The following is a 10,329-nucleotide window of genomic DNA, read 5'->3' on the forward strand; positions in this document are numbered from 1 at the left end:
CTCTCTCTCTCTCTCTCTGTGTGACTATCATAAATAAATTAAAAAATTAAAAAAAAATTCTTGAAGGAAATTAGACGTGCTACTCCAGTGAGCACACAAATGATAAGGAAAAAAAAAAAAAGAAGACAAAACAGCTTTATTGCTCATATGGAGAAAGTCTGAGTGGTCTGGGTATGAGATCTAACCAGCCACAATATTATCTTAAACCAAAGCCTAATCCCCCAGAGCAAGGTCCTAACTCTCTTCCTCTCTATGAAGGCTGAGAGAGGGTGAGGAAGCTGCAGAAGAAAAGTCTGAAGCTAGCAGAGTTTAGTCCATGAGACTTAAGGAAAGAAGCTGTCTCTATAGCATCAAAGTGCAAGGTGGAGCAACAAGTGCTGAAGTAGAAGCTACAGCAAGTTATGGAGAAGATCCAGCCAAGATAATTCATGATGGTGGCTATACTCAACAAAAGATTTTCAATGCAGATGGAACAGCCTTCTATTTAAAGAAGTTGCCTCTAGGACTTTCATAGCTAGAGAAGAGAAGTCAGTGCCTGTTTTCAAAGCTTTAAAACAACAGGATGACTCTGTTAGGGGCTAATGCAACTGGTAACTTGAAGTTGAAGCCATTTAATTTGAAATGAAATGAGCATTTGAATGCTTATTTACCATTCTGAGAATCCTAGGGCTCTCGAAAATTATGGTAAATCTACTCTGTGCTCTACAAAGCCTGGATGACAGCCCATCTGTTTAAAACATGGTTTCCCAAATATTTTAAACCCACTATGGAGACAAGTTGCTCCAGAAAAAAATATTCCTTTAAAAAATATTACTGGTCATTGACAATGCACCTGGTCACCCAAGAGCTCTGATAGAGATATACAACAAGATGAATGTTGTTTTCGTGCTTGCTAATACAATATCCATTCTGTAGTCCATGGATCAAGGAGTCATTTTTACTTTCAAACTTTGTTATTTAAGAACTACATTTCATGGGGTGCTTGGCTGGTTCAGTCAGTAAAGCATGTGACTCTTGATCTTGGGATTTTAAGTTTGAGCCCCATATTTGGTGTGGAGATTGCTAAAAAATAAAATCTTAAAAAAAAGAAATACTTAAAAAATATTTTTTTTTATTTATTCATGAGAGACACAGACAGAGACACAGGCAAAGGGAGAAGCAGACTCCGTGCAGGGAGTCTGACGTGGGACTCGATCCGGGGTCTCCAGGATCATGCCCTGGGCTGAAGGCAGCGCTAAACCACTGAGCCACCCAGGCTGCCCAAGAAATACATTTCATAAGGCTTTTGCTGTCATAGAGAGTGATTCTTCTGATAGATCTGGGCAAAGTCAACTGAAAACCTTCTGGAAAGGATTCACCATTCTAGGGGCACCTGGGTGGCTCAGTGGTTGAGCGGTTGCCTTTGGCTCAGGTCATGATCCTGGGGTTCTGGGCTCTAGTTCTGTAGCAGGCTCCCCAGAGGGAGCCTGGTTCTCCCTCTGCCTATGTCTCTGCCTCTCTCTGTATGTCTCTCATGAATAAATAAATAAAATCTTTAAAAAAAAAAAGGATTCACCATTCTAGATACCATGAAGAAATTTGTAATTCATGGGAAGAGATCAAAATATCAACATGAACTAGAGTTTAGAAGATGATTTCAGCCATTATGGGTGACTTTGAGGGGTTCAAGACTCAGTGGAGGAATAACTGCAGGCGTGGTAGAAATAGCAAGTGAACTAGAATTACAAGCAGAGCCTGAAGATATAGACTGAATTGCTGAAATCTCATGATAAAACTTGAGCAGATGAAAAGTGGCTTCTCATGGATGAGCAAAGAAAGTGGTTTCTTGAGATGGAATCTACTCCTGGTGAAGATCTTGTGAAGGTGGTTGATATGACAAAAAAGGATTTAGAATATTTCATAAAGTTAGTTGATAAAGGAGCAGCAAGTTTTGGGAGGATTGACTCCAATTTTGAAAGAAGTTCTACTGAGGATAAAATGCTATCAAACAGCATTGCATGCTAGAGAAATAATTCATGAAAGAGTCTATCGATTTGTCACACTTCATTGTTGTCTTAATTTTGAGGAATTTTCACAGCCACCCCAACCTTCAGCAACCACCACCCTGATGAGTCAGCAGCCATCAAAACTGTGGCAAGACCCTCCACCAGCATACCGATTATGAGCTTCGTACTGTTTTCCCTAGTGGTTGTATTGTTATTGAGTCAAAAAAATTTTTTTTAAGTTTTTTTTTTTAATTTTTATTTATTTATGATAGTCACAGAGAGAGAGAGAGAGAGAGAGAGAGAGAGGCAGAGGGAGAAGCAGGCTCCATGCACCGGGAGCCCGACGTGGGATTCGATCCCGGGTCTCCAGGATCGCGCCCTGGGCCAAAGGCAGGCGCTAAACCGCTGCGCCACCCAGGGATCCCAGTCAAAAATGTTTTACTTTATTTTTTAGAACAGTTTTAGATGTATAGGGAAATTGAGAAGATAGTACAGAGAGTCCTCATATACCCCACACTCAGTTTCCCCTATTGTTAACATATTTCATTAGTATGGTACATTTGTTACTGTTAATGAACCAACATTGATACACTATTATTAAATAAAGCCCACAGCTTATTCATATTTCCTTAGTTTTTACCTAATGTCTATTTTCTGTTCCAGGATCCCATCCAGAATTCCACATTACATTGTATTTAGTTGCCATGTCTCCTTAGGCTTCTTCTTTTTTTTAGATTTTATTTATTTATTCATGAAAGACTCAGAGATAGCGATAGAGACAGGCAGAAGGAGAAGCAGGCTCTCTGTGGGGAGCTTGATGCAGACTTGGACTTGATCCCAGGACCCCAGGATCACAACCTGAGCCAAAGGCAGACACTCAACCACTGAGCCACCCAGGTGTCCCATCCTTAGGCTTCTTACTTACAACAATTTCTCAGATTTTCCTTATTTTAATGACTCTAACAGTTTTGAGGATTATTGGTCATGTATATTGTGGAATGCCCCTCTACTGGAATTTGTTAGAGGATTTTCCCATGATTAGATTGGGCTTATGAGTTTGGGGTGGAAGATCACAGAGCTAAAGTGCCATATTCACCCCATCATACTAAGGGTACTTACTATCATCTTGAGGTTGACCTCGGTTACCTGGCCACAGTAGGGTTTGTCACTTTTCTTTTTCTTACTTTCCATATTGTCCTTTGGAAAAAAAGTCACTCCGCACAGACCATATTTTAGGAGTGAGGAGTTATGCTTCCCCTCCTTAGGGTTATGTTTTAACAAGCCAAATAATCCACACAAAGGGTATCTTAGTTCTTTCCGCCGTTGGTCAGGTTTTGCACTTTTAGCAGCTGATCTGAAGTGGGTAAATATTCTACACTGGCCACCCGATCTCTTGGAGCCTCACGTTCCTCATTTGTAAAACGGGGGCTGTTGATGCTTCACCCCCTGAGACTGTGGAGAGTAGAAAGTTTCCCGCTGTCAAGGTCAATTCCCTCTGCCTCTGGGAATCCCCTGGGAGGGAGGGTCAGTGACTGGGCCCAAGGGTCCACCGCCTGCTTGGCTGAGCCAAAGTCAACCCCGGGCTCTAACCACACCCTGGGCCCAGGTTGCCCCACCCGGGGGCGGGGAGCCAGGGTGCACTTCCGCCACCAGCGGCAGGTAACCTCGCACGTGGCTGGGCCGGGCGCCCAGCCACCTGCGGGACCAGAATGAGTCTGAGCTCGGCGCCCCGCTCCCTGCGGCCCAGCCAGGCCTGCCCCGCCCCGGGGCCGCCGGCGGTGAGTGCGCGGCCGGCCCGGCGCCCTGTCCGCGCTTCGGCCTGCCTTCGCTCCCTTCAGGGTCCTCCGTGCGTCCCTCCCTCGCGCCGAGTCCGCCAGCCCCTGGGCGCGCCTCTGGCTGGACGCTGGCCCCCTCTAGCTGGTGCTGGCTCTGCTCGCCTTCGGCCACCGCTGCCCGTTCCCCATCTGCCTGGGTCCAGCTCTCCTCTTTGCCCTCCTTCCTGTGTGGCCGCCTTTGTTTGTCTCCTTCCTCACTGTTGAGTCTTTGTTTTAGCTGTTTTCTGTGTCTTCCCTCAGTCCCCTGGCTTGCCCTAGTCCACGGCTCTTCCACTGTCCCTCCTCTTCCTGGGAGCAAAAGACCCAAGGAAAGGCTGCGGGACTATCATTCCCGCCCCCACCACATCCCCATCCTCTCCAGCCTGCCCCTGCCCTCTGGCAGGATCTGGAGTCTGCCTGCTTGCCTGCCTTGATCCGGGGCTTGGTTGAGGGGAGTTTGCCGGGTGGATCAGGAAAAGGCCCGGGGCACTCCAGGAGAAGAACATTCCAATCTCTCCTGGGCTAGGTGCCATTCTGAAGACTTGTAGGAAGGGAAAGCAGATCCAGCAGGAGGACACTGTGGCTCTTTCCCATAGGGCAATGTCATTGTGGTTGGCTGACAAAGTCACCTGCTTAGTGTCAGGGCTGCCCTAAGTGCTCAATAAATGTCTCAATGAATTACTGAGCAAGAGAGGAGCCAGCATAGTGCAGGATGCCAGATAGGGAAAGACTGGTTTTTATCAGAATACCAGTTGCTCCTGTAAATCAGTGCAGCAGGTAAGCTCCACTCAATTGAACATTTATTGATCATCCTGGTGTCAGCCCCTGTAGTAGGTACTGGTGACATAAAGATGAATCTGGAATAGTCATCCCTTAGGAACCTCACAGCCTAGTGGGGGATACAGATGAACAAATGGAACTATAAGAGATAACTACCATGACAGTGGAAGTACACAGACCTGTAGGATTACAAGGAGACAATCCATCTAGAAAGATTTCTGGAGGAATTAACTTGAAGGATGAGTAGTCTAAGTGAAGGGAGTGTGGGCAGCAAATGCACCAAGTCCTGGAGGCCAGGGGGACCAGTCTGCTCTGGGTGGGTGGGGGAGAGTGGTTCTGGTAGTTGATTGTCAGGGCTGCAAGGGGGCTTATTAACCTTATTAAAGTATCTTGAGTTTATCTGGAAAGAAATGCAAAGTGACAGAAGTGTTTAATGCAAGGTGTGACCAGATCAGATTTGCATTTCAGAAAAACTACTCTGGTTTCAGAGGCTGGACTGGGGAAAGGCACTCCAGGGAGCAGGGAGCCATGGAATTGGCCAGAATTTAGAATCACCAGGACTTGGTTACTGACGACCTATGTGGGAGGAGGTTGAGGATAGGAGCAGATTACAAGATTATAATCTGGATTTCTGGCTAGATGACCGAAATAGGGAACAATGGAAAAGGTCAGGATTGGGGTGGGGAGAGATCTAGAGGGGCTTGGGAAACCTGAGTGGAGATGTCCCTCCATTGACTCTACTAAGGAACCTAAGGACATGTATGAATGCTTGACAGGGCATTTGTATGTGTGTAGTGACCCTTTAGACTACAACTGGGTAAGAGCTAGGTCTGTCTGATTCATCTCTGTCCCCTCACGGCCAGTGCTGGCCTGATACCCAGCAAGGGCTCCTAAAGATCATGTTTCCCTAGCCCATGCACACAGGGCCTGAGATAGGCTTTCTTACCCAGGAATCCTTCAGCAGGGTGACTGGTAGGTAGAAAAGGTAGGGAAGAGGAGCCACGAAAATGAACAGGTGGTCCAGAGAGGGGTGGAAAAGAAGTCTTTATCTGCTAGAAACATAACTATAGTATTTGTGAATGAGTTAGGAGGTCTAAGGTTTCCGAAGAAATTGGAAGATTTGGGGACAAAAGAAGGGAAAAGAGGGGCCCTGGGTAGCTCAGTGATTGAGCGTCTGCCTTTAGCTGAGGGTGTGATCCTGGGGTCCTGGGATCGAGTCCCGCATCAGGCTCCATTCAGGGAACCTGCTTCTCCCTCTGCTTATGTCTCTACCTCTCTCTCTGTGTCTCTCGTGAATAAATAAAATCCTAAAAAAGAGAAAGTGAGAGAAGGGAAAAGAGAGACAGAATTAAGAAGTTTGGGAACAAGACAGAGGTCTTATTTGGCAAACAAAGAAATGGGCGTGAGAATATCAGAGTGGGAAGATGTTTGGTGAAGCATCTGGAAATGAGCTTCAGAAACAACATTTGAAGTGATTGGATTCATTAGACTTTCAGAGCCAAAGAGACTTAGAGCTCTCTTTGTCCATTTTGCCTCCCTATCTCATAGATGATGAGGCTTAAGCCCACAGAAGAAAGCGAGCTTACTCTGACACACTGCTAACTACCGGCAGCAGTGGGACTGGATGTCGGGAGGGGTACCCCCATCCTCTACCAGAGTCACACTGACAGGGTTTGATTGCAGCTCTGACTTCACTTCCTAGCTGTATGACCCATCTTTCTGAGCTTTCCTCGCCTGTAACAAAGGGACCTCAAGAGCACCTGTGACCTTTCAGTGGCACAGGAGTGATGAGAGCACATGAATCCATTCAAGGGTTAAAGACTGTAACTTTGCACCTGTCTGCTTTATAGAGCCACTTCAGGGTTAACCCAACAGTCTTGCCCAGGAGCTTTGAGGTTTAGGGGAGAAAGAGGAAGTCACAGTTTCTCCATTTATTTTTCTCCCGGCTGTATTGTTCTGCTGCTGTCAGAATGCATCCTCTTGGTCTCCCTTCTCCGCTCCAGCCAGCAGAACTGTTCCCGGTAGGAGCTGTTTCCATGGCAACTCAGTTCTTTTTTTTTTTTTTTTTTTTTTTTTTCCTTCCCCAGCAGTTTGGCTGCCTCTGGCTCTCTTTATTCCAGTACTTTAATCTTAGAGGTAGAGCCCACAGACAAGTTGAGAATGAAGTCACACCTAAATGAGCATCCAGGACATTCCTGAACCCTGTCACTCCTCCTGACTCTCAGGTGACCTGTGGCAGAGTCTTCAGGTTGGAAATATAAGCCTTCCCCTCCGATGCTGCCTCCGTCTTTTCTGTGGCTGCAGCCATCACCCACCCAGGAAACCTTCCCTGACAGCCTCCAACACACATCCACGTGAAGAGCCTCTGAGTCTCCCCTCTCAGCGCCTGCGCCTGCGCGGTGAAGCCCTCTGTTTCCCTCTCTCCTCTTCGAGCTCCTTGAGGGCAGGGACTGTGCCCTCTTCATCTGCTCAGGAGGAGGCCTGGATGTAATAGGCTTTTAACTAAGGGAATGAGGAGTGGAGGTATTTAAAGTTGAAACCTAGCTGATGTCAGGACAAAGAGCAAGTGCTTCAGGGTAATTTGGCCCCCAGTTCAAGTTCTGAGTCAACACTTAATAGCTGGTTTGATTTTAGGCAATTTATTTCAGCTCCTTAACCCTTAGGTTCTTCATCGATAAAATGGGGATTTAATTCATCCTTCAACAGACTGTTGTGAGGATTGAATTAAAGATTGAATGTAAAGCACTTTGCATAGTTATTAGACTATGAGTGGAGAAACTGTCCTGCTTGTTCCTCAGCGTGTACCAGGCACCTGGCACATACGTATTTTATTGACTGCGTGAGTCCATTTTAAACAGCCAAAGTTATTCAGGAAGCTGGTTTGTAAGGATAACAACTAGTGTATCACCGCACACGTAATAATCTCATGGTATCTTTATTAGGTCTGTTGGCAGCCCTCAGTATTCCCCAAATGCAGTTTGTTTCCACGTCCCCCTCGAACTGGCCTGTGGGCATCTCCAGGCAGGTACCACGTGGGTCTTACCCACATCCTTAGTGCTCAGCTCAAGGTTTGGCATAGAGAAGAGGCCTCTACAAATTCTGTAGACCAACTTCCATTGGCATCACACTTTAAAGTTTATGAGGCCCATTTTATACACCATTATTATCTGGTGTTAGTGACCTTTTCAGAACCAAGGATATTCCTGTTATTTACTATCTACTGGCCCATATTTTGAAAAATATCTGTTTGAAACAAATTCCCTTAAAGAATCAAAGTCATGCCAGCTGCTAATCAGAACTTCTGACCTATATTAAATAAGAATTTGTACTCTCATGGGCAGGCCTGGCTGGCTCAGCGGTTAGTGTCTGCCTTCAGCCCAGGGCATGATCCTGGAGACCCGGGATCGAGTCCCACGTCAGGCTCCCTGCATGGAGTCTGCTTCTCCCTCTGCCTGTGTCTCTGCCTCTGTGTGTGTGTGTGTGTCTCATGAATAAGTAAATAAAATAAAAAAAAAAAAGAATTTGTACTCCCAACTCCCACCACAGGATGTGGACACACAGTAAGTACCCAAGAAATGCTTCCTTGAATGAACACGTGTATGGCTTCTCAGCCTCTCTGAAACCATACCCCCCCCCACTTTTGTTTTTTTACTATATCTTAGATCTGAGCATCCTACCTTGGGAATTTCTGACTTCACAACAGTTCCATATCCACATTTTATAAATGAGGAAACTGAGGCAGAGGGAGGGAAAAAGCTTTCCCAAAGGCCACAGGCTTTGCAAGCGTTGTCACTGGGACTTGCTTCCATAGCAGCCTCCTGGACTAATATTCTGTAATATCCTATGGATGAAAATAAGCCATGAGCTCCCTAAGGGGACACCGCTATTTCACTCTGCCTCTTGTGCCCTCAGGCATCTCCTGTCGTGGAGCTTAATGTAGGAGGAGAGTTGTACACCACCACCGTGGGCACCCTGAGAAAACTCCCGGGTTCAAAGCTAGCAGAGATGTTCTCCAGCTCACCTAAGGCCTGCACGGATGCAGAGGGCCGGCTCTTCATCGATCGCCCGGGCACCTATTTCGGACCCATCCTGGACTACCTGCGCAGCGAGCGGCTGCCCACGCACCACATCCTGGAGGTGTACCGTGAGGCGCAGTTTTACGAAATCAAGCCTCTGGTCAAGCTTCTGGAGGATATGCCACAGATCTTTGGGGAGCAGGTGGCTCGGAAGCAGTTCCTGCTGCGGGTGCCAGGCTACAGCGAGAACCTGGAGCTCATGGTGCACCTGGCCCGCGCCGAGGCGGTGGCTGCACGCAGCTCCGCGGTGCTGGTGTGCGCCGTGCGCTCCGAAGAGGATGCCGCGCTGTGCGCAGACGCCTTGCGCATCCTGGAGGGCGAAAAGAGGTCTGTGGTCAAATTCGGGCCCTGGAAGGCGGCCCCGCAGGTCAAGGACCTCCTCGACTGCGTGAAGATGGACATTGAGGCCCGGGGGTACCAGGTATACTATGAACAGTACTCCGAGAGGACATTGCGGGCCAAGTATTTAAATTACTTTTATACATTCATCTTCAGCTGGTGGTGATCCCTAGGGGGCGGGGACAGTTTGTTAAGGGTTCTGGGGGGACTTATGAAATTAAAAGTCGCCTTCAAAAGCCGCCTAGGTGGCTCAGTGGTTGAGCCGCTGCTATTGGCTCAGGCTGTGATCCCTGGGTCCTCAGATCGAGTCCTGCATCAGGCTCCCCACAGGGAGCCTGCTTCTCCCTCTGCCTGTGTCTCTGCCTCACTGTGTATCTCTCATGAATAAATAAAAAAATCTTAAAAAAAATTTTTTTAAGGCCGTCTTGGGATCCCTGGGTGGCCCAGCGGTTGAGTGCCTCCCTTCTGCCCAGGGCGTGACCCAGGAGTCCCAGGATGGAGTCCCGCATCGGGGTCCCTGCATGGAGCCCATTTCTTCTCTCTGCCTGTGTCTCTCTGCCTCTCTCTGTGTGTCTTTCATGAATAAATAAATAAAATCTTAAAAAATAAAGGCCATCATTCTTTAATTTCAACAACACAAAACCCCAAACCAAGCAACTTCCAAGGTGGTCTAGGAGGCTTGCCCCCACCCCCCATTAATTATTTCCCTGTTGAGGATTTTCCACTCATTGCAACTGACTCCACTGTGCTTGCCTAGTGAGTTGCAGCAGCTTCCTCCTTAAAGCCTCACCTACCTGCCAGATGCTTCCTTATAAGTCCAAATAGCAAGGTGGAGGTAAGTTGGAATGTTTCAACAATACTTTGGCTGGAGATGCGGGATGATAGCTGGAAGACAACAGATACCATGAAGCTAGATAAAATGATCTGAAAATGTAGTCTACCCAGCAGCCTCAGCTTGTGGTCCAATCCTCTAGCCCTGTTACGTGCCTTCATGAGGAAGATGCCAATTTCATACCTGTAGTAGATGCCACTCAGATATCGTTTTCCAGGTACTGTGAGTGCTGACTGCTAAAGCCTCACATCTGTCTTTTTCTCAGGGACAGTGGTTCTCAGAGGATGGTCCCTGGACCAGCAGCATTGGCAATACCCTGGAACTTCTTAGAAATACAAATTCTCTGGCCCCCACCTCAGACCTACTGAATCAGAAACTCTGAGAGTTAACCCCACAATCTGTTTTAATAAGCTCTCCAGATGATTCTGATGTACCCTAATTTTGAGACCTGCTCTAGAATTGCTATCTTGCTTGTGTGGAGGTATGGAAGACTGAGAGCCCTT

The 10,329-nt window shown here is 47.2% G+C and overlaps 1 protein-coding gene across 1 annotated transcript; it reads left to right on the plus strand.

Annotated features, from left to right (window-relative positions):
* The first annotated feature begins 3,606 nt into the window (after positions 1–3,606).
* KCTD14 (potassium channel tetramerization domain containing 14) lies at positions 3,607–9,357 on the plus strand. The gene is made up of 2 exons (XM_038568505.1): positions 3,607–3,763; positions 8,492–9,357. Exons 1-2 carry the CDS (start codon positions 3,695–3,697, stop codon positions 9,158–9,160), a joined length of 738 nt encoding a protein of 245 aa, XP_038424433.1. The 5' UTR covers positions 3,607–3,694; the 3' UTR covers positions 9,161–9,357.
* The last annotated feature ends 972 nt before the right edge of the window (positions 9,358–10,329 follow it).

The sequence above is a fragment of the Canis lupus genome, chromosome 21, assembly GCF_011100685.1.
Source record: "Canis lupus familiaris isolate Mischka breed German Shepherd chromosome 21, alternate assembly UU_Cfam_GSD_1.0, whole genome shotgun sequence".
In the NCBI taxonomy this organism is placed as follows: Eukaryota; Metazoa; Chordata; class Mammalia; order Carnivora; family Canidae; genus Canis; species Canis lupus.